Here is a 24,886-nt window from a genome sequence, read left to right on the forward strand (position 1 = left end):
TGAAAATGCAACTTTTTGTGTTGCATTTTCAAGTGTAAAATTTTACACTTGTTAGGACAGGGGAAAAAAAATATTTGTTTCAGAAATTTGTTGTATTTATGCTTTATGGTGCATAATAAAAAAAACTCTAAAAATAATACTGACCAAATAATTGGCTTTTGAAATCCCCAGCTTTCTATGAGATCATGATAACAATGCTACATTTTAGTTGTAATGAGGAAGAGAAGAAGGTAATTATATGTAAGCTGACATCTATGCTGAATATTCTAAGAAAAAAAAAATTGAGAGACTTTATCTGTTTAAAAACTTGAATACTGATGAAAGCCTACTTCTGTTCAAAGGACAAGGGCATATAATGCCCTTTGGGGTAAAACAGTTTGTTTTATGTGATGTAAAGCCTGCATTTATCCCTGACCTAACTGTTTATATTGGATCTACAAATGAGGTACAAGTAATGCAAATTTAGGTCTAAGTAGGGGTATTAAGGCCTCCGTAGCTGAGTGGTTATGAGTGGGAGTGCAGTAGCACACGCTCTTTGAGTAGACCAAGATTCAAGCCTCTGACTGCTAAATATGGTTTATCTGTCAGCATGGCAGATTATGGTCTATTTCTCTCAAAATTAATTGTTGAGGAGGCTTCAATCCTGCAGTGAATTGAAAATGGCTGCTGCTGCTTACACTTATGTAGGGGTATTATTATTCATTTATTTCAGTCATACCTAGGCAAAGGTCACAGTCAAAGAAAACTAATTCTTGTGATTCTGCTACCTTTCAATCTGAAGGAAAAATTACCAAATGGTGTATTGAAATTGTTTTGCACAGATCATTACAATGGCACTATGCCGAATGGACAAGGAAAGTTTGAATACCGACAACACGGTTGGTACTGGCAAAGTCAACAAGAAAAAATAATAAAGCTAGAAAGTAAATGCATATAACAAAAACATGGGGTCGGTAAACAAATCTGATAATGATGCTGAGTGTGCAGACAAAACATTTAAGTGACACAAAAAATGTTTTTACATTTTCTGATGTGATGCCCTGGACTGGATGCCCATGCTCTTTACTAAAGAACAAAAAAATTGTAGTTGCAAAATTTCAGTTATTTATAATAATAATGACTTACTTTATAATAATAACAACTTTTAAAAGATCACCATATTTTCAGAAAGGGAAGAAGTGAAATAAAGTGAAAACCCTCTAAGATTAAGGTGAACATTATTTTCTTCTGTAATGCCTGGTACCCCATACAAGAAAAATCCAATGAGCTATGTTTATACACATACCAAAATATGTGAAGTTAAATAATCAGCTCCTTCAGAGCCAAGAGGTAATACATACATAAATGTATCATATATAAAATCTATTTTTTTGTAGCATTTTTGTTACGCTTTCAGAAAATGTCAATTTTCTGAAAACGTAACTCAGTACTTAAAGGGTTAGTAAATTTTATTATTTTACGAATAGCATAATATAATAAAAGTCAAAGATGAACGATATAACAGGTTTAAAAACAACTTGCTAACATGCAATATAAAAGCACCAGAAGATATGCAAAGATGCATGATATCTCAACTAAATAATACAGTACTGCCTCACCATGGGGTGAGAATTCAGATAATCATCCACCCCCCAGGCTGCACTGTGTGACAGTGCAGTCTGGGGGGGGGGGTGATTATCTCCAATCAGGATTCCATATAATTTTGTAATTTAAAAAGTTTTCAGAACCTCATCCAAAAACTAATGCCTCTACAGTATGTTAAACTTCATCCCTAAAAATCCATTTCGCCAATCCAGAATACTTTTATTTACATCTGAAAATAAAAAAAATATATATAATAACAATAAATAACTATTATAAACTTTCAAACAATAGAGTTTATAAATGTTTATAGTTAGAAATGTAATAAAATATTTTTTAAATATTTGGCTGAACCAAGGCAAAAAAAAGGCTAGTGCCCACATGATATAAATTTATCCTCTCAACAGTCCAACATGATCAAAATATCTTAAGACACACACACACACACACACACACACACACACACACACACACACACACGCACACACACACACACACACACAAAGTGGAGCCATATCAGCAGAATTTTTGAATAACTCTCTATCTGTATAGTCTCAAAATGGACCACAGATAAACCATCCTGGAGTGAAAATAATGAATTGCCCAAGGCCAAGTTTGATGCCTGTAAAATTTTTCATTGAACCTGAAGTAGCCATTCTTGGTTAACATTTAAGTGAAACCAGTGTTGAGGGATTAAGGGCTAATTTCAATTTAAAATAAGTGTATTTTGTGAAAAACAAACACTATATGCATAGCATTCTAGAACTCTACAGATCACATGCAATGCAACTATAAGTGGATCAAGGAATCTAAATTAAATATTGGTCATTGTGATGATATCATTATAAAACCATAAACCCAGACAATAATCATTCTTATTAAAGAATATGTGCAACATGTGATTAGTTATAGCATTAATAAAGGCATATGATGCAAGAAAGCAAGCTTAAACAGCAACAGCCAAAACAAAAAAAAAAAAAAAAAAAACCTTCCCATTTCACTCCAAATGTTTGTCCATTTCTGCCTTGAATTTATTTAAGCTGTCAGCTTCCACTACAGATGGAAGTTTTTTCCAGCAATCAACCACCCGCTGCCTAAAGGAAAATTTCTGCACATCTATTTAACAACTTTCTTTCCTCAATTTGAATTTATGTCCCCTCAGACAATTAATCTGGGCAAGAGGAAGAGTCCATTCAGCACTGAGCTTGCTCAAACTATTCCAGGCCTTATACACCTCAATCAGATCACCTCACAAGTGCCTAGTCTCCAAATGCTGCAATTTGCAGAACTTAAGCCTTTCTTGGTAAGAGCAACCCTTTGTTCCCTCACCAATCTCGCCCTTTTCTGTACTTGTTCCAGCAGCTCTACATCCTTCCAGAACTGTATACAGTACTTAAGGTATGGCCTGACCACTGACTTAAACAAAGGGATAATCACCTTATCCCTGCTAGAAAAATTCCTGTACATCATTGACAAGATACCAGGAGCTACTCTTTAGACTGTCTGAACTGCTCAATTATGCCCAGGCCATTTTTCATTCTCCACTACGCTGACTGTGGTTCCACACAGTTGATATGTTACTCTGGGTCTCCTGCCCACATGCAGTACTTTACATTTGTCAATGTTAAACTTCAGTTGCCATCTCTCAGCCCATCTGTTCAATTTCTCTAGATCCTGTTGCAGAAGCATACTGTCATTAGCACCATTAACAACCCTGCCAACTTCGTATCATCTGCAAACTTGGCTATTAAGCCTGATATACCTTCATCAATATCATTAATAAATACAGAAAACAATAATGGGCCCAACCTGAACCCTGAGGGACTCCACTAATAACATTAGTCCACAAAGAGCAGTGTCCACTGATTACCACTTTGTCTTCTCCCACTCAACTACCCCTTATTCCATAGCAGCAATTTGCCCTTAATGCCATACCTGTACAAGTTGTACAGCAGTTTTCCATATGCAACACAAAAGCTTTCCTAAAACTCTGGTTAATGTAACTCCTTCACATCTACTTTTCCAAGAGGTGGAATGCCAAAAAGGTACTTGTTTTCTGATCTGCATTAGTTTATTTAATAGCTGTTTATTTCATAATATTCTGCCATTTTAATCAGCATCTGTTGTGTGTAGATTATATAGTCTTGACAGATGTCACTCTTAATTCCATAGGATGTTTTGCAGCTTTCTCATTGCCTTACTATATACTTACTATATATTAGTATTAGTGGTGGCAAATGATGCAAAAAAAAAAAAAAAAAAAAGCTTCTCATTTTACTTGTCCATCCTCTCCAATACTTCGTCTAATTCTTCCTTGAATTCATCGAAGCTATCCACTTCAGCAACAACAGATGGAAGTTTGTTCCAGCAATCAACCACCTGCTAGCTAAAGGCAAACTTCTACTCATCTATTCGGCAACCATCCTTCCTCAATTTGAATTTATGCTCCCCCATGTGTGTGTGTGTGTGAAGGGGAGAGACATAAATTGCAACAGCATTGAGTTTGCTCAACCCATTCACAAAGCCTTAAACACCTCAATCATATCACCTCACAGGTACCTGGCCTCCAGACACTGCAATTTTCAAAACTGAAGCCTTCCTTAGTTAGAGTACTCCTTTGTTCCCCCTCACTAATCTCCTGCCATTCTCTATATCCATTCCAGCAGCTTTATATCCTTACTAAAATGAGGCATCCAGCCCTGAATACTGTATACAGTATTCAAGATGCAGCCTAACCACTGCCTTATACAATGGAATAATCACTTCCTCATCCCTGATAACAAAATTTCTGTATATCGTTAACCAAATCCCATGAGCTATCCTGGTAGCCGGTCTGCACTGCTAAAAGCACTGCTAATTGGGGATGTCTTTGTGTGTGCGTGCGATGCAAGGAGTGTATCGAAATCAGGCAACAACTCAACGTTCTTATGGGCCTATATGAGAGCTTGAAAGACAGGGTGGATGCCCTCGACGGAACTAAATTGAGGGGCCCATCAAACTCTCAGCTGCCCACACCAACGCCAGAGCTTGCACTTGGTCATCGCGCAACACAGCGGCAACCCCCAAGGCAGAATGCGCTGGTCCCAAAAGGAACTAGTAGTTGTTGGTGACTCTATTGTCAGGGAAACGGGGAACATGCTTTGTAAAAAGGATAGGTGGAACAGGACCAGGGTATGTCTGCCAGGGACAAAGGTTGATGACGTTGTAGGGCAGATATCATCTTTTAAGGGCACAAAAGGTGATATAGTTGTACACGTTGGCACTAATGATATCACTTTGCTTGGAAAAGGCGACAACTGCGTTCCGACAAACAGTTTTCTTTAATCCTTACCTTCGTTCGATGCGCTGAGTAGGAGACCGGCAGAATTGCTTAACAAGTGCAGGTCACTGTTGAAAAAAAGCCGTGAAATAGGATTGAATTTGAAAGTGTCTGCAATTCTGCCCAGACACGATAGGAGGGAGTATATGATGAGAGCCTTGTCGATCAATTCGGCCCTGGAAAGATTGTGCAAGGCTCAAGGGGTAGAATTTTTTTCAGCCTGGACTGTACTTGTTAACAGGAGAGATTGCTTCTACAGGGATGGGATACACTTAAATAGAAAGGGTGCAAGAATATTTGCTGATGCTATTGAGGCAGTGTTAGGTGGGTCGGAAAACTGCTAGCTTGGGAGGAGACAAAGACGAATAGATTAACAGTAGCCACTGGCAGAGGTGAAAGAGATTCTTGCACTGCTTCTATTGGAATGAGCAGAAGCCTGAAAAACAAGATGCAGGATATTTCAGAGACTGCTGGGAGTCATTGCGGTACAAGTAAACACATGGGTTGTGTTAGGGTAGCTAAGAATAGAAATAGGTGCATGTATACTTGCGTGTACACCAATGCTAGGAGTTTAGTAAATAAATTTAATGAATTTGAGGTATTGCTCAAAACATCAAAGGCAGATATTGTTGGGATATCAGAGACATGGTGTCACACAGATATAAGGAATGCAGAACTGGAATTTGGGGAGTACAACATCTACAGAAAGGATAGACTGAATAGGAAGGGAGGAGGGGTTATGCTATTAGTTAAGAAATACATAAAATCCAAGGAAGTGAAGCCAGTGGACATCGCTGGACAGTGCAGTGTCGAGTCAGTTTGGTGTGACATAAGCATTGGGAGATCAAAATTGAGAGTAGGAGTGTGCTATAGGCCTAATGACTCTGATGAGTATAATAAGAAACTGTACAGGGAAACAGAGTGGGCCAGTAAATCAGAGAGTCTTATAATGGGAGATTTTAATTTCCCAGATATTGACTGGAATTTGGGGGCTGGTCACTCACACACTAGCAAGGCTTTTGTGGATTTATTGAATGATTGTTTCTACATCAGCATGTTCGGGAGGCAACTAGAGGGAGGAATACTCTTGATTTGATTATCAGCAGTGATTCTTCATGCATTAAGAATCTGCAGATAAATGAACCACTAGGTGGCAGTGATCACAGTGTGCTGAAGTGGGATTTACTCAAAGAGGTAACTACCATTAGGGGTAAAGAGAAGGGTTATTGCTTTCGTAAAGGCGACTACGATGGACCGAGACAGTATTTAAATTCTATACAGTGGGACCAACTGATGATGTTACCAACAGCAAATTCAAAATGGGAAGCATTCAAAGAACTTATCTTGGAAGCTACTAGGCTTTACATACCAACTAAGAAATATTGTTCAAGGTTTAGGCCTAAATGGATGTCAGATGAACTGATGAGGCATATGGCAGAGAAGAAACATGCATGGGATACATACATATTAACTCATGACACAGAAGCCTATGATAGATACAAGTTGATCTGTAACCAAGTTACAAAGGAGGTTAGACAGGCAAAGGCAGATTATGAGAAATCTTTGGCAAGGGATGCAAAGAAAAACAGCAAAGAGTTTTTTACTTATGTAAACTCTAGAAGGAAGGGGGATGATTCAGATTGGTCCACTTGATATCGATGGGTCAACTGTTGATGATCCTGCTCAGGTAGCTAACAAACTAAATGAATATTTTGCAATGACATTCACACATGAGGAGTTATTTAGCGAGGGGAAAGCCAGAGGTGTATTCAACTCTAGCAGTAAGCTAGAGGATCTTGTAATAACTGAGAGTAAAGTGGAGGAGAAATTGTTGAAGATAAACACAAGAAAGGCACCCGGGGTGGATGGGATCTATCCAGTTATATTAAAGAAGGCAGCAGAGGAAGTAAGCAAACCCTTAGCCGTAATTATGAGAGCTTCCTTGGACTCAGGGGAGGTACCCACAGACTGGAGATGTGCAAATGTGACCCCAATTCACAAAGGAGGATCAAAGGCTGACACAAGTAATTATAGACCTGTGAGTTTAACTTCTGTTCCAGGAAAATTAATGGAGGCACTAGTTAAAGAAGCACTGCAGGATCATTTAGACAAGACTTCAGTTATAGTTCGGACACAGCATGGTTTTGTTAAGGGGAAGTCTTGCCTGACCAATTTGATTGGATACTATGATGCAGTCACAAAGGAACTGGATGCAGGGAATAACTTTGATATTATATACTTGGATCTTAGAAAGGCTTTTGATACTGTTGCACATGGAAGACTGCTGCACAAATTGGAGCAGTGTGACATTGGAGGCAAATTGCTGCTGTGGATAAAGGGGTGGTGAGGGGGAGAAGACAGAGAGTGGTAATCAATGGCCACTGCTCGTCGTGGACTAATGTTATTAGTGGAGTCCCTCAGGGCTCAGTGTTGGGTCCATTATTGTTTTCTGTATTCATAAATGATATTGATGATGGTATATCAAGCTTAATGTCAAAGTTTGCAGATGATACAAAGGTAGGCAGGGTTGTCAAGGACACTACTGACACTATGCTGCTGCAACAGGATCTGGAAAGGTTGAGCAAATGGGCTGAGAGGTGGCAAATGAAGTTTAACATTGACAAATGTAAAGTACTACACATGGGAAACAGCAACCCCAGAGCAATGTATCAACTCTGTGGTACTACACTGACAGTGGTAGAGAATGAAAGGGACCTGGGGGTGGTTGTGCAGGCAGATATGAAGTTCTCTGAGCAGTGCAGACGGGCTGCAAGAGTAGCTCATGGTGTATTGTCAATGATATATAGGAATTTTTCTAGGAGGGATAAGGAGGTGATTATTACCTTGTATAAGGCAATGGTCAGGCCACACCTAGAGTACTGTATACAGGTCTGGAGGCCTCATTTCAAGAAGGATGTAGAGCTGCTGGAACGAGTACAGAGAAGGGCAACAAGATTAGTGAATGGAACAAAGGGGTGCTCTTATGAAGAAAGGCTTAAGTTTTGCAAATTACAGTGTCTGGAGACTAGGCACCAGCGAGGTGATCTGATAGAGGTGTATAAAGCCTTGAATGGTTTGAGCATACTCAATGCTGATGGGATTCTTCCTCTCGCTCAGAATAATCACCTGAGAGGGCATAAATTCAAATTGAGGAAAGACAGATGTAGGATAGACGTGCGGAAATTTGCCTTTAGCCAGCGGGTGGTTGGTTGGTGGAACAGACTTCCATCCCTTGTCGTGGAAGTTGATAGCCTAAATAAGTTTAAGGCTCAGCTGGACAGGTATTTCGAACGAACAGAGGGGTGAAGTGGAAGTGGTTATTTTTATTTATTTATGTTACTTTTTTTTTTTGGCTGATGCTGCATAAGCTTGCTTTCTTGCATCAAATGCCTCTACTAATGCTAATGCTAAAAGAACTTCATATACAACTGCACAATTCACCCCAGGTCTTTTTTATTTTCTACTACCCTGAGTGTAGTACCAGACAGTTGGTACATTACTCTGGGGTTACTGCTAACCATATATGCAGTATTTTGCATTTGTAAACATTAAACTTCAACTGCCATTTCTCAACCCATCTGCCTAATTTTTCTAGACCTTGTTGCAGTAGCATACCTTCATTACTGTCATTAACCACCCTGCCAACTTTTGTATCATTTACAAACCTAGACATAAACAAAGGAAATATAAAGGTTTACAGGAGGGGGTGAGGTTTAATTTTGGAGAATTACAACTGAATGGTATTTGAAAGGAAACAACTTTTAATCCAACTTGATTATGGATATTTTAACATAATTAAGCTGGGTTAAGGAAAAACCCAAATCCAACTTTAAATCCCGGAAACCACTCTTTGAATGATAACACTTCTCTAAATGAGAAGTTTGTTCCAAAGAGTGATTTTCAGTTCTGACTGGAGGATACATTTAGATGTGGATGTTTTTGACTTTCTTGTGAGTCATGTGAGAGTAGAGTAGAGTAGGAGCACCACTAGTTTTATATTTGGAGAGAGCCAGGTTATAATCTGTTCAGAGACCAGAAATTCTTAAAAGACCTCTTCAAACGAAGCTTAAATTATTTGTTGATTAACATTTGTTGATGCACAACACAATAAAAAGGTATTAGAAGTGGCAAAATAATATTAGGAGGCAAACTTATACAATTCCAACCATTAAAAAAACAAACACTCATTTTCCCATATCTTCTAGTAATCTTTTCAACTCTTCTTTCAGTTTATTCAACCTACTGTTCAACACCAGGTGGAAGTTGTTTCCTACAATCTGGCTGAAATTGAATTTATAGACATATATCCAGCACACACCTTTTTCCAATTTAACCCTCTGACAGGAGTGCCCCTCCGATACAATATGCCAGAGCCATTTATTTCTAATTTAAACAAAATCTCTAATGAGTGACACCAATGCCAGTTTATGAATTCCTCAATTATTGTGTTTCCACAATAAATTTGCATTATTAATTGTTTTGTTACTGAATTTGTTTGAAAAGAGTCTGGCATAAAAAAAAAATTAAAGAATTAGCATTAGTAGAGGCATTTGATGCAAGAAAGCAAGCTTATGCAGCATCAGCCAAAAAAAAAAAATAAATAAATAAATAAAAAATAACCACTTCCACTTCACCCCTCTGTTCGTTTGAAATACCTGTCCAGCTGAGCCTTAAACTTATTTAGGCTATCAACCTCCACCACAAGGGATGGAAGTCTGTTCCACCAACCAACCACCCGCTGGCTAAAGGCAAATTTCCGCACATCTATCCTACATCTGTCTTTCCTCAATTTGAATTTATGCCCTCTCAGGTGATTTTTCTGAGCTAGAGGAAGAATCCCATCAGCATTGAGTATGCTTAAACCATTCAAGGCTTTATACACCTCTATCAGATCACCTCGCTGGTGCCTAGTCTCCAGACACTGTAATTTGCAAAACTTAAGCCTTTCTTCGTAAGAGCACCCCTTTGTTCTATTCACTAATCTTGTTGCCCTTCTCTGTACTCGTTCCAGCAGCTCTACATCCTTCTTGAAATGAGGCCTCCAGGCCTGTATACAGTACTCTAGGTGTGGCTTAACCATTGCTTTATACAAGGGAATAATCACCTCTTATCCCTGCTAGAAAAATTCCTATATATCATTGACAATACACCATGAGTTACTCTTGCAGCTCGTCTGCACTGCTCAGAGAACGTCATATCTGCACTGCTCAGAGAACTTCATATCTGCCTGCACAACCACCCCCAGGTCCCTTTCATTCTCTACCACTGCCAGTGTAGTACCACAGAGTTGATACGTTGCTCTGGGGTTGCTGTTTCCCATATGTAGTACTAGTTTAATAATACTAGTAGAATAATACTAGTTCCTAAAATGCTGATCTCCAAGTAATTGGATACCAGCATTTGAGAAGTTGAAGCTGGATGTGCAGAGAGCAAGGTTTCTCAAACTGGAAGGTAGAATGCAATGTGCAATTATCAGAAAAACTATGGACAGGATTTTTGGTCAATGGGAGAAGCATTTTTTTAAGCCCATTCATGCATATTAATTATCTTGTGTTGGAAAACAAGAAATTAAAATTAGCTGCACCTTTTCCATTTAATTACCAAAGTATGATACCATCACCTCTGATCCAGGCATCTATGGTTTTTCTTTCTCATACATCTCTCAGTGATGGACCACTAAACATGGAATATTCAATTTCAGGTCACTGATGGTAAAGGCAATGCCCAAATGTGGGTGTTTTTCACGAAGAAAACATGTCTAAAGTGCGCAAAAAGGGAATATTTAAAATATAACAATGTAAAATATGAAAAAAAATTTTTTTTTCTTCTTCTTTTTTTATGAAACTGTAAAGCACGAGAGGTACTGGAACCTATAGTACTTAGTACCGTGCATGGATTGAAGACTGAGAAGATGCAAGAAGATACTTGTTGACATTGTTCCTGAATTTCTGTACATATGTAATTTTTAGGAAATATGTATGAAGTGAGATTGTTCCAGAAATTAAAGTTGAAGGAACAAATGAGGAAGAAGAGAGGTTGGTTCTGTGAGTCTGAATTTGGACAGTAAAAGGATGATGATTGATTTGGAAGCGAGAATGGGAATTATAGAAGGAAATTCAGAAGAACAGTGCCCATGGAAGTATCTATAAAAAAGGCATGCAACAGAAACAGAATGCCTAAGAAACTGAGAGAGGAGAGACTGTGTTAAAGATCAGTCATTAATTAACCTAACAGCCCTCTTTTGAATGTAATCTAGAAGCCTGAGAAAGGTATTGAGCATGCAACGCCAGATATGGGAACAATATTCCATGGTAGAGGAGATTTGCAATTTGCAAAGTGAACAACTGTTTGGAAGAAAAGTAATACCGAGAATGAAAGAGAAATCTCAGTTTGCAGAGGAAGCAATATTTGTGATGTGCTTATGCGAATAAAGATATACAGCAATACCTTGCACAGTGCAGCTTCAGTCAGTACAGGATTCACTATAGTGCAGTTTATAATCTATGGCTGCAATTGATTATCAATTAATTTCATTCTTAGTCTACCTCATTACTATTTGTATTTATTATTTTTCTAACTAATCATGCATAATTATTTCTAATATAAAAATTCCTTATGATACCCACATCTCATTATTTTTCCCATTGCAACTATTCCCTGTTTAGTGCTGATTCAGTGCAGTAATTTTTCCAACACATTAACTGTGCTGTGCAAGGTAATCCTGTATGATTTTGCATAGAAATCAGGGTGTTACTGAAGATAAACATAGGAGCAGTAGAATCCTTTTTTGCAAGATATAAGACAGAACTGAGTTTTAGAAATGAACTAAGTTATCTTTGCCCAACTGGAAAATTACTTGGAGATCAGCATTTAAGGAACTGATAGTGGATATTTCAGAAGTTGAAGCTGTATGTGCAGAGTAAGGATTCTCGAACTGGAAGGTGGAAGGCAATGTGCAATTATCAGCAAAACTATGGATAGGATTTCTGGTCAATGGGAAAAATGTCATTAACATACAAGAGGAAAAGAGTGGGAGAAAAATCTGAACCTGAGGAAACAATTACATCAGTGGAATGATTACAAGACAGAGAGCCATCACTTGTGGTGAGCAGTCGGAGAGAAAGTTGAATACCGAATATACAATGGAAGCTTATTTAGACCTTCATGCCAAACCCAATTAAAAGCCTTTGAAATATCAAGAGAAACTGCCCGAGTTTCACCAAACTTTTCAATTGAATTTGTCCACAGATAGGTAACATAAGCCAGTACATCACAGGTGGATCAACACTGATAGCAGAGGAGCCTCTGTAGCCAGGTAGGAAGGAGCAGCAGTGCGTAGCACACGCTTCTTGATTACACTGGGGTTCGAGCCCGTCACCACCAAATACGGAGGATGAGGAAAGGTCGGAGAATAACCACCGCATATCCCGGAGCAATATGGCCTTAGTTGCTAATGCTCCTAAAAACCAAAAATAACTAACTAACTAAACTAACTGATAGCAGGTTTCTAGATAGTTAAAGAGTTAGCAGCTAATAGATTTCTTCTATTGATTTAAAAAGAGTAGAAGCACAATGGGAAAATAACTGGATGAGAAGGATTTGTCAACCTTTTTAAGAACATGCTGGATATGAGCAAATTTCCAAGCAGAAGGGAAATCACCTTTGGAATAAGAAAGTGAAAAATATTGACACAGAACAGGAGTAAGCTCAAAAGCACAGGTTTTGAGAACAAGTGGAGAAATACTGTCAGGACCTGGAGCTTTCTTGGCATTAAGACTATTCAACATTCTTCCGATATCCTTTTGAGGGATTGTTTGTTTGTTTGTTTGTTATTTGGTTTTTAGAAGCATTAGCAACTAAGTCCATATTGCTCCGGGATATGCGGTGGTCATTCCCTGACCTTTCCGCATCCTCCGTATTTGGTGGTGACGGGCTCGAACCCCGGTCTAATCAAGAAGCGTGTGCTACCCACTGCTGCTCCTTCCCACCTGACTACAGAGGCGCCCCCCCTTTTGAGGGAAGACTGAATGGAAGCACTGAATGGAGTGAACTGGGAATAGTAGAAAGCGGTTTACCGAGATCATCAATACATAAGCTAGAATGAAAGTAGGATGCTAGAAGGTCAGTTTTATCGTTGGCTGAAATGGCAACAGAACCATGTGGTTTTGACAGAGGTGGGAATAGAGATGGGCAAAAGTTATGGCTAACAGCTTTGGCACTACCATTTGGACAAGAAGCAAGTTTTCCACTCTTAGCCTATTCAAAATCTAGTTTGGATTGCTTTATAATCGTTGCAAGCTTTGGTGTAGGCAGAAAATGAACCTGGATGCAAACCAATTGTGATACCACATTCTTATCTTGAATAGCCATAGCACATTTTTTGGAAAACCGAGATGTAGATAAAGGATGGGATTTTAAGGTGGAGTGTGGAATAAAGGATTTCATTCCTACGAGAATAATTTCACTGACATGATATGAGCAAATATTTACATCAGAAAATTTGAAACAGTAATCTGACAAAGAAAATTAGAATAGAAATGATGCAGATCATCCCATTTTGCATTCTTTTAATGCTAAACAACATGGGTTGAGAATGGCCACAAGGGAAAGGTTTCCATTGGAGAAGAGACCATGACCATGTTGAGACTAGAGGTGCCTAGAGGGTCATTCACCTCAACCATATACTTAGAAGGGTTGTTTGTGAGAAAAAAATCAAGAGTGTTGGCTGTGTGGTTAGGTTTGTATAGTATTCTGGTAGTAAATGAACAATCTGTGCAAAGTCATCAGTAATTGCAAAAGCCTCAATATCTCAACCAGCTGGATACGTGTGACTAGAAAATGGAAGCCAAATGGAGTTGTGAACATTAAATCATGAAGGAAAACTACTTCACTGTTAGGAAAGTTGGACTGGAGAAATTCATGTTTCAAAGAGAAGTCAAAGATTTCCAACTGATTGGTGGAGTTGGGGAACAATAGAGGCAACAGATGTGACAGAATGTGGTAGAGAGATTTTAAGCCAAGGAAGATTCCAAATTACCAAGTCTCTGACAGGAAATATCAGAGCTGTTAGGATTATTATTAAATTACTCACTGTTAGGAAAGTTGAACTGGAGAAATTCATGTTTCAAAGAGAAGTCAAAGATTTCCAACTGATTAGTGGAGATGGAGGAACAATAGAGGCAACAGATGAATTTAACAGAATGTTATTGTTATTTGGTTTTTTTTTTAGGAGCATTAGCAACTAAGGCCATATTGCTCTGGGGATATGCGGTGGTCATTCCCTGACCTTTCCGCATCCTCCGTATTTGGTGGTTACGGGCTTGAACCCCAGTCTAATCAAGAGGCATGTGCTACGCACTGCTGCTCCTGCCCACCTGGCTACGGAGGCATCCTGACAGAATGTGGTAGAGAGATTTTAAGCCAAAGAAGATTCCAAATACAGGCATACCTCGGTTAACGTTACCTCTGATAACGAAGCCTCGCTATAACGAAGTCCGCAATTTCAAGCCCCATTTAACATAAAAAATATTCCATTTTTGTTTAATCACCTGAAATCTAAACAAACTGAAGAAATTACGGAAACATTTGGGGCTTCTCGTGGTTGGTTCGAGAAATTTAAAAAACGGGCCAGGATTCATAGTGTAAAATTAACAGGAGAAACTGCAAGTGCAGATGTTGAAGCTGCAAATAAGTTTCCAGAAAAACTAAAGGAAACAATTAAACGTGAAAATTTTCCACCAAATTTGGTGTTATGTTGACGAAAGCGGTTTGTTCTGGAAACGGCTACCAACAAAAAGCTTCATTTCTATTGAAGAAAAATCAGCTGCTGGGTTCAAAGCAGCCAAAGACCGTTTAACGTTACTCTTTGGATCAAATGCCTCTGGCGATTATAAATTAAAATCGTTATTAGTTTACCATTCAGAAAATCCGAGGGCGTTAAAAGGTAACATAAAAATGAATTTACCTGTAATATGGAAAGCAAATAGAAAAGCGTGGGTTACCAAGGAGTTATTTACTGATTGGTTTGTTAACCACTTTTGTCCTGGAGTAAAACAGTACATATTGTCAAAAAAACAACTTTGAAGAAAAAGCTCTTTTGTTGTTAGACAATGCTCCGGGACATCCTACTGATCTTAACACGTTGGACACATGCATTCCTGTCAAAGTTGTGTTTCTTCCAGCAACCACAACTTCCCTGATTCAACCATTGGATCAGGGAGTAATAGCATCATTTAAAGCTTATTATCTGCGTCGAACTTTAAGCAATTTAACTGAACTAGAGGATAAAGAGGAAATGACAGTTAAAGCTTTTTGGAAAAACTACACCATTAAAAACGCAAGAAAGAATTGATAGTTCTTGGAAAGAAGTCACTAAGAAATGCTTAAATGGAGTTTGGCGCAAAATATGGCCAGAAGTTGTACTAGAAGAAGAAAATAACATCCAAGAAATTAGAAATGAAGTTATCCAGATGGCTCAATCAATAGGTTTCGAAAATGTCGATGAAGAGGATGTTAGAAATTTATTGAATGTAGAAGATGATGGTTTTTCAGTGGAAGATTTAGAAAGCCTTGTTAGCAACGAAGACAAAGATAATGAATGCGAAGTTAAAGAAGTTCCTGCCGAAAAAGTGTTAACAACCAAAGATTTAAAAAGGTGCTTAAATGATATTGAAAACGTTTTAAATTTTTTTAGTGAAAATGATCCTGATTTAGGAAGAAGTGTTATTGTTAAGCGATCAGTGTTAAATGCAATAACTCCGTATAGGCAATTATGAAAGAGAAAAAAAGCATAAACAATCGACTTTAACCTCATATTTTAAAATGTGATTTCACTTTGTATGTAAGTTGACTGTTTATTTAATAAAACTTTTCTTTGTTCGAAAAAAAGCTTTTCATTTTCTTTACGTAGGAACGTATCCCTATTCTGGCCATAGTATTTTTACCTCTGAAAACGAAATTTCGCTTAACGAAGTAATTTCGTGGAACGCATCCTATTCGTTAATAGAGGTATGCCTGTACTAAGTTTCTGACAGGGAATATCAGAGCGGATATATATACACAAGTACCACATTTGAAGCAAAAGAAATCATACAGCAATTAATTAGGCATGAGCAGTGGTTGAATCAACCGATAATTTGGATTCTGTCACAAAAAGTATGTGGTTTTGGCAGACTGTAAATGGAAATGGACATCATTAAGATTGGAGCTGAGATCACATATATTTGTGAAATGAACGAGGAAGTGCTTGGGAGGTGTAGTTCTTTTTGCAGATTTGTTCTATTAGTTTGACAATCCATGATGTATTCAGTAGTAATAAAAGGTGGGAGAGGTCCTGTCGTATGAAGTAATGAAATTTTTGGAAATGGCATATATACAGCAAGAATATACCCAACTCCTTTACATAACATGGCCTCGACAATGCCCTCTGCATACACACTACTCAGACTCCCTCCAGTCACTATCTGGCAGAGTAGAGGCAGCCTCCTGAGAGTTAACAATACGTCTGGTCCAGTGGACTATCTAGCAGCAAGTCTACAAACACCATTCAGAGCTGTACCCTTGAAATGTAAGGAAGATTGAATCTTGTTGTGATGTCCACCACAACCTCAGGAGACGATCATACTGCATGATGAAAAAATAGGGGGTAGGGTTTGCTGAAGCTTTGATCTGGAGACTAAAAATGGGTTACACTACTTCAAGCCTCCAATAAGCAAAGTGGTGGCATTGCACTGATTGATGAGAGTCATCTACCACCTGGTATTGCCAGGTAACAGAGGGGTGGCATTCCTCTGCACAGTGTGAGTAACACATCATAATTGTAAATAATCCAACCAACTGCTTACGTTGGTCGGATTATTCACAATTGTGTTCATAACAGATCTAAAATAAAGGGTGGCACCAAAAAGCAAAAAAGTTTTAAAATTTTCTGATTTTATGGTTATAAAATGGTGGTACCTGATCCCAAGATGCATCTCTCAGTTAGAATCAAATTTGTGGGCCTGTCTTTAAATTTGCTTCTAACTGAGAGAGGATAAAATTTGTTCTCTTGTGTGTGTGTGTGTTGTCAGAGAAAAAGCAAATCATATCTGCGTATATACAGACCATGGAATGGTATATTATCCTGTTCAGGAACAATAGGAATATTGAAAAGGTTCACAGAACCTGAAGTATAATTATCAAGGATTGTTGCAAAGATTCAACTAAACATTTTAACAGACCATGACACCACTGTAACAGCCATATGCTGTCTGAACTTATGCATGTTAAGTCCTTTGCAGAGTATCTATAATTAGCATAGTGCAAAAGGAAATGTGATTTAACAGACCACCACAACTTTTTCTAGTTATCAACTACCCAATTGCAATGTTCCTGGAACTGCACAAGTTTTAATCTCGGTGATATAGGGTTAGCCAGAAGTGCTGACTTGGAGAGGGCACATCAAATGTCCTTCCTGAGATAAATGCCTCAGGAAGGAACTGTGGTGTGTATCTGAGGCAAGTGCCTTGCCTTTCTGTCCTAATCACTCTCACCTCATATATCCATTTACCAATGTTCATCACACTGCTTGTGCCAGCTGATTTCAAACTTCTTAAAAATAATCATATAATGATAAGAGCAGCAAATAACCGAATGAGAAAAAGCATCTTTCTTGATAAGGTTATAAATATACACTAGGATTATCTTCCCTCAGTTTTTAGAATCAGGAAGAATATTTATTATTTTATTTTATGGCAATCTTCAATGAAAGGTGCTCTTCCATGATAACTGGTAATATATACAAGGAAATTCATTTGGTATGTTATGTAAAATTTGTAAATTTACAAATATTACATAGAAAATGACAAACACTGACAATTATTATATTACATATGTGTGTGTGTGTGTGTGTGTGTGTGTGTGTGTGTGTGTGTGTGTGTGTGTGTGTGTGTGTGTGTGTGTGTGTGAGCGTGTGTGTGTTTTATGGGGGTTTAACGGTGCATAAGCTGCTGTGGCTATAATGTGCCTATTCACAGGAAAATGCTAAAAACAAAATTTAGGCATAACCACTTGATGTAAATATTTTAGAATTTATCGTGTAGTCCAATTATTTTCAGATAAGAGAAAAACTCGTTGATACATGCATCATCTCCAATAATATGTTGTAATGTTAGATTTCTGGTTCTCATAGATTTCTCACGGAATACAGGACGGATGTTCTGTCCTGTTGATAATGAGGGCAGTCAGTGTTAAATTTTCTGAACAGTATGGACACTAAGGAGGATCTTCGCCTCTGAGCAGATGGAGGTGGGTCAGATATGTATGTCCGATTCGTGCCATGAAAGTACCACTTCTCTTCACACTGTTTTGGTGCTAGAGTGCCAACACTTTGGATCGTGTTTCAACCGGTACAGTTTATTATTGGTTTGGGTGTGTGTCATAGCTCTTTCCACTGCATGAGACATGCTGTTTGTATGATGTGAATGTAGTCAGAGGCTGGAACCGGAACGGAGGTTAAATCAAAAATTGATGGATTTTAAGCAGTCTGATCAGCAAGTTCATTCCCCTTTATCCCCGAATGTGCTGGGATCCAGCAAAAGGTCACTGATTGATGATATTCTTCAATTTGTAATAGGAGTCTTCTGATTTGATTTAACACAGGGTGAATCTTGTAGGAGGAGTTTTGCATTGCTGTAATTGAGCTGAGAAAGTCCGTGTATACAAGGTATTTTAGAGATGGGTAGAGATTCAAGTTCTCTAAAGCTAATTTTATTACATGAAGTTCTGCAGAGAAGCTGCTATACTCAGGTGGAAGGGCAGCCAAAATGATAGTAGAGGGAAATACTGCCACTGCTTCAACAGCTGAATGTGATTTCGAGCCATCAGTATATATATTGGCAAAAAATCGGCATATTTCTGAATATGGCTTGCATGGAGTTGTTTCTCATTGAGTGTCAGTAGACGATTCTCTCCCCACTTGTGAAGATAAGGGTCTAAAGATAACTGAGGACGGAGAGTCCAAGGTGGTTGGGAGCAATTCATTAATTGTTGCCTGTTGAAAATAGGAACATTCCAACTCTGCATTAATTCAATAAGGTGTAAGCCTGCCAGTCTTATTTTACTGGGTTTATTTCTGCAGAGGTTTTGTAGTGGTGGATTAATTGTATTCGGGCTGCATACTTAAGAAGTAGTGTTTTCCTGTGGAGGCAATGAGGGGGGGGCTCATAAGCTTCAATATATAAACTATGGGTAGGAGATATCCTGAAAGCACCAAGGGCAATCTTCAATGCACTATGCTGTATAGGTTCCAGCCAGCAGAGTGTACTCTTTCGGACAGAATCATAGATTGGAGCACCATAATCCAAAGGGATTTGATCAATACTCTATATAGGAGCAACAAAGATGTACGGTCTGCTCCCCAAGACAGGGCAGATAAAGCTTTTAGTATATTCAGCTTTCTGAGGCAGGTAGTATGCACAAATTTAATGTGCTCAAAGAAATTTAACTTCCTGTCAAGGATTAATCCCAAGAATCTGATGTTGTCAGTCATTGGAATGGTGGAGTTTGATACCAGAATTTCAGGATCTGTATGTAATTTATGTTGATTGCAAAAGTGAATTGCAACAGTTTTCTGCTGTGAGAGACGACAGCCATTGCACACTGCCCACCTTTGGACTTTATTCAGGGATATCTGCATCTCATGTTCTGAGAATGCAAGAAATAGAGAGATCATCAGTGTAAAGGTAAGTCTGAACAGTATTTGGAAGTTCTTTTGTGATGGAATTGATTCTAAGGGCAAAAGGGGTTTCACTCCGTACAGACCCTTGTGGTACTCCTTCTTCCTGTAAAAATGTCATAGAAAGCGAGTTCTGGTATCGAACTTGGAACGAACGATTCTGGAGGAAGTTCCTGATGAATATAGGCAGATTGCCTCGTAGACCAAGAGCATGGAGGTTACTGAGAATGCCATGGCACCAGGTAGTGACAAATGCCTTCTCTATGTCTATGGAAACCATAACAAGGTGTTAATTTTTTACAAAGGCATTACGAATTGCAGACTCAGCTTTGATCATGAGATCTAAAGAGGACCTGTTCTGGTGAAATTCATGCTGATTATTACTCAAAAGATGTTGTATTTCTATGATCCAAACAAGTCGATTATGGATTATTTTTTCAAGTAACTTACCAAGGGAACTGGAGAGGGTTTGGTTTGATTTGGTTTGGTATTTTAATGGCGCATTGGCAGCTAAGGCCATAACGCCAAGTCAAACTGGAGATGGAAATTGGTCTGTAACTACACAGACTGGTAGGATCTTTTCCAGGTTTCAAAAAGTCAAGAACTGTGGCATGGTGCCAAGAGATGGGGTAAAGGTTTCCAAGAAAGATTTGGTTATAGAAGACCAGCAGTATTATTAAATGTGTTTCTTCAAGATGTTACAACATGATATAATATATTCCATCTGGCCCAGAGGCACTATTGCATGTTGTTTTGATAGCATGTAGTAGTTCAGAATTATATGGATGGAGTACAGAGGTTTGAAAATTGATGGATCGCTGTTCAAACATGGTCTTAGTTTTCTGGAAATCCAGAGAGCAAGTTAGTGCCACTGAAACTTGGGCAAAGGTTGTGCCCAAGGCATTTGCAATGTCCTCAGGAGCATTTGCACAAACTGAATCCAGGAATTCTTTTTGGCTTGTCTTTGTGTGAGATGTGCTTTTGCCCTTAATTATTCAATATTGTTGAACTGGGAAACGGGAAAGGCAGAAATATTGTTCAAGGTTTAGGCCTAAATGGTTATCTAATGAACTAATGAGACTCGTAACAGAGAACAAAAATGCATGGGATGCATATAAATTATCAAGCGACTCAGAAGCCTATGGCAGATATAAGCTAGTCTGTAATCAGGTCACAAAAGACTTTAGGCAGGCGAAGGCAGATTACGAGAAATCCTTGGCAAAAGATGCTAAGAAAAACAGCAAGGATTTCTTTACTTATATAAACTCTAAAAGGAAGGGGATGAATCTGATTGGTCCACTTGACATCGATGGTTCGACTGTTTATAATCCTGCTCAGATAGCAAACAAACTGAATGAGTATTTTGCATCTACATTCACACATGAGGAATTATTAAGGTTTGAAAATGGCAGAAGGTTATCAAATTGTAGCAGGATACTTAATGATTTTGTAATAACTGAAAGCAAAGTGGAGGAGAAATTGTTGAAGTTAAACATAAGAAAAGCACCTGGGGTGGATGGGATCTATCCAGTTATATTAAAGGAGGCAACAAAGCAACTAAGCAAACCCTTAGCCATAATTATGAGAGCATCCTTGGATTCAGGGGAGGTCTCCATGGACTGGAGATGTGCAAATGTATCCCCAATTCACAAAGGGGGATCAAAGGATGACACGAGTAATTACAGACCAGTTAGTTTAACTTCTGTTCCGGGTAAAATAATGGAGTCACTGGTTAAAGATGCATTGCAGGATCATCTAGACAAGACTGCAGCAATAATTCAGACACAGCATGGGTTTGTTAAGGGAAAGTCTTGTCTGACAAATTTGATAGGATATTATGATGTGGTTACAAAGGAACTGGATGCAAAAAATAATTTTGATATCATATATTTGGATTTCAGGAAAGCTTTTGACACCGTTGCGCTTGGAAGACTATTGTACAAATTGGAGCAGAATGGTATTAAGGGTAAGTTGCTACAATGGATAAAAGGATGGTTAAGTGCGAGAAGACAGAGGGTGGTAATCAATGGGTGCTGCTCTTCGTGGACTAATGTTATTAGTGGAGTCCCACAGGGTTCGGCGTTAGGTCCACTGTTGTTGTGTATATTTATCAATGATATTGATGAAGGTATATCAGGCTTAATGTCGAAGTTTGCAGATGATACAAAGGTTGGCAGGGTTGTTAATGACAGTAATGGCAGTGTGATACTGCAACAGGATCTAGATAATTTGGGCAGATGGACTAAGAAGTGGCAACTGAAGTTTAACCTTGACAAATGCACTGCATATGGGTAGAAGTAACCCCAGAGAAACGTACCAACTGTGTGGTACTCCACTTAAGGTGGTAGAAAATGAAAAAGACCTGGAAGTAATTGCGCAGGCAGATATGAAGTTTTCTGAGCAATGCAGACAGTCTGCCAAGGCAGGTCATGAAGTTTTGTCAATGATATATAGGAATTTTGCTAGCAGGGAGAAGGAGGTGATTGTCCCTCTGTATAAGGCAATGGTCAGGCCACGCCTTGAGTACTGTGTACAGGTCTGGAGGCCTCATTTTAGGAAAGATGTAGATTTACTTGAGCGTGTACAGAGAAGGGCAACAAGATTGGTGAGGGGAATGAAGGGATCCTCTTACCAAGAGAGGCTTAAGTTCTGCAAATTGCAGTGGCTGGAGACTAGGCACCTGCATGGTGATCTGATTGAAGTGTATAAGGCCTTGAATGGGTGAGCACGCTGAATTCTGATGGGATCCTTCCACTTGTTCAGATTACGAACCTAAGGTGGCATAAATTCAAATTAAGAAAAGACAGATGTAGAATAGATGCGCGGAAATTTGCCTTTAGCCAGCGGGTTAATTGCTGGAACAAACTTCCATCTGTCGTTGTGGAAGTTAATAGGTTGAATAAATTTAAGGAGGAACTGGACAGGCATTTGGAGGGAATGGTGTGATTTTTTTTTTTTTTTTTTGGCTGATGCTGCATAAGCTCATACACTTGCTCTCTTGCATCACATGCCACTAGTACTACTACTTAGCTTCTTATAGTTAATAAGATTAACCGTGGTCAGATCTATGAAAAGAATTCCATGCTTTATTTTTTAACTTCTTTGTTTTTGTGCATTCTTCATTCCATCAATAATTATTGTGCCATTGGAAAGGGGGATTTGACAATGGAATTGAGCATTTAGCTGCAGATAATAGGTGTGACGTGATATAATCTGTGGCTTCATCTATCGGCTGCATTCGTATAAATTTCTCATCCAGACTGATAGCTGATTGAAATTTGACCCAGTTGGCTTGAGAGAATTTCCATTTCCTACAGGGTTGTAATAATGGTAGTTGGGTAGTGAGCAGCTTGCAAACAATTGGAAAATGGTCACTTCCCATGGGATCATCCAGAGCATACCATTCCATGATTGGAAACAGAATCGGGGAGCATACTGATAGATAGATTGTAGAAGTTTGTCCAGTTGGTAATTGTATGTGGGTGGGTGCACCAGTATTAAGAACAGTAAGGTTTTGCTTATCCAGAAAGGTTTCAATTAGTCAGCCATGTCTATCTAATTTAATCAATCCCCATAAGGGGTGGTGACCATTGAAATCCCCCAAGAGACAGACGGGAAGGTACTGCATTAGATTTTCAAGATCTTGGTAAGAGAAGGTATGACTTGGTGGGAGATAGATTGATACTAGTGTTTACACAACCTGGGCTATCAAACATATGGCAACAACTTCAACTTCAGTTTGCAAAACAATTTGTTTGGTCGGGATCTTTGTACTGACCAAAATGGCCATGCCCCGCACAGGTCACATTTGAAGTATTACGATCTTGTCGATAGATAGAATAGTTCTTTATGTTGTTAGAAATTTGAGACATTAGGTAAGTTTATTGTAGACAGAAACCAACTGGAGAGTAGTGGCTAATCAAGACTTGAATATCATTAAGGTTGCTACGATATCCTCTACAATTCCTTTGTAGAATGTAAGGCATTACTGGTGTTTAGTAGAAGAAGCTGTATCTGACTGTTTCTTTAATGTGGCTGGCTTATGGGTTTCAGGCTTTGGTTTGTCTTTTTTTGAGAAGAATGGCCGACCAGTGTCCATATCTTCTTCCACATACAATTCTAGGATTGGGTCTTCTTGTCTAGATGAGTCACTTGTATCCATAGTTTCTTGGATATTCTTTTTAAAATCTGAGCTTTGATTATTCGATGTAGAAGCAATCACTGGGGGAGGAAGAGGAGATGTAGCTGGTACTGTAAGTGCAGTATTACTTGCCTGGTTCAACTGTTTCGGGATATTGGACTGTTGCTGAGAGAGAACAGTCCGAACCCAGTCAGAAATTGAGGTGTTTGAAGGGACTGTAACATCAGTTTGGGGTAGCCATTGTTTGATATTTTTGTGCAATATTGGCATACGTACATTTATTCGTACTGGGAAAAATTGATTTCCACACTTCTTGAAAGCTTACTTTATTTTTGATCTTACATTTAACTATTTTCTTTTCAGTTTTCCATCTGTTACATGTCCTTGAATAAGCTGGATGGCTTCCTTTACAGTTGGGGCAAGTCATTTCTTTTGCCAAGCAGTTCACTTTGGGTGTGGTTAGAGAACCCACAATTAGGACAAACTTGGTTTCCTCTGCACGCAGTTTGAGAGTGGACATACTTTTGGCACTTAAAACATCTCAATTGGTTAGGAATGTATGGTTTAATGCGGCAAAGTAGATAGCCTGCTTTTATCGATGGTGGTAGATTTGGCGTGATAAAGGTTAGAATAATATTCCTTGTAAGTGTGAGTGTATTTTCTCTTTTAAACATAATTCTTTTCACAGCAATGACATTTCGATCTTGAAGCTCTTGTGTTATCTCCTCCTCCATGACATTCAATAGATCCCAGCTGAATATAACACCCTTAGATGTATTTAGAGTTGCATGGGGAGAAACTTTTACTAAAATTCTAGCAAAATTTGTAAGTTTTAGCAGTTTCTCTGAATTTTTACAGTCCACTAGAAAGTCCCCTGATTGCAGTCTCTTGACTGTCTTTCCAGGTGTTTCTGGATATGGAACAGAGAAAGCTTATTGAGAGGCTGATCTGCAAGAGAGAGTGCATTATAAGAAATGCAGGACAATCTGTTGCTGAGGAAGTGGTTTTCAACCTGTTGAGTTGCGATGTGTTATGCTCAATATCTAACTCTGGCCGAGAGCTTGTCAGCTCTAGAAGCGGAAACACATTTTGATCCATGTTTGCTCCTTTTGGCCCTTGGCAGATTAGCTTT

The 24,886-nt window shown here is 38.7% G+C and overlaps 1 protein-coding gene across 1 annotated transcript in view; it reads right to left on the bottom strand.

Annotated features, from left to right (window-relative positions):
* Positions 1-1,499: 1,499 nt before the first annotated feature.
* LOC150079206 (uncharacterized) overlaps positions 1,500-24,886 on the bottom strand; it is a 49,586-nt gene continuing 26,199 nt past the window's right edge. Inside the window, exon 3 of the mRNA XM_090383483.1 lies at positions 1,500-1,813. Coding sequence (XP_090239609.1) covers positions 1,808-1,813 — 6 coding nt within the window. The 3' untranslated portion in view covers positions 1,500-1,807. The remainder of the gene's footprint in view (positions 1,814-24,886) is intronic.

The sequence above is a fragment of the Mastigoproctus giganteus genome, chromosome 10 (genome assembly GCF_048544385.1).
Source record: "Mastigoproctus giganteus isolate SK-2022 chromosome 10, ASM4854438v1, whole genome shotgun sequence".
NCBI classification, from domain to species: domain Eukaryota; kingdom Metazoa; phylum Arthropoda; class Arachnida; order Uropygi; family Thelyphonidae; genus Mastigoproctus; species Mastigoproctus giganteus.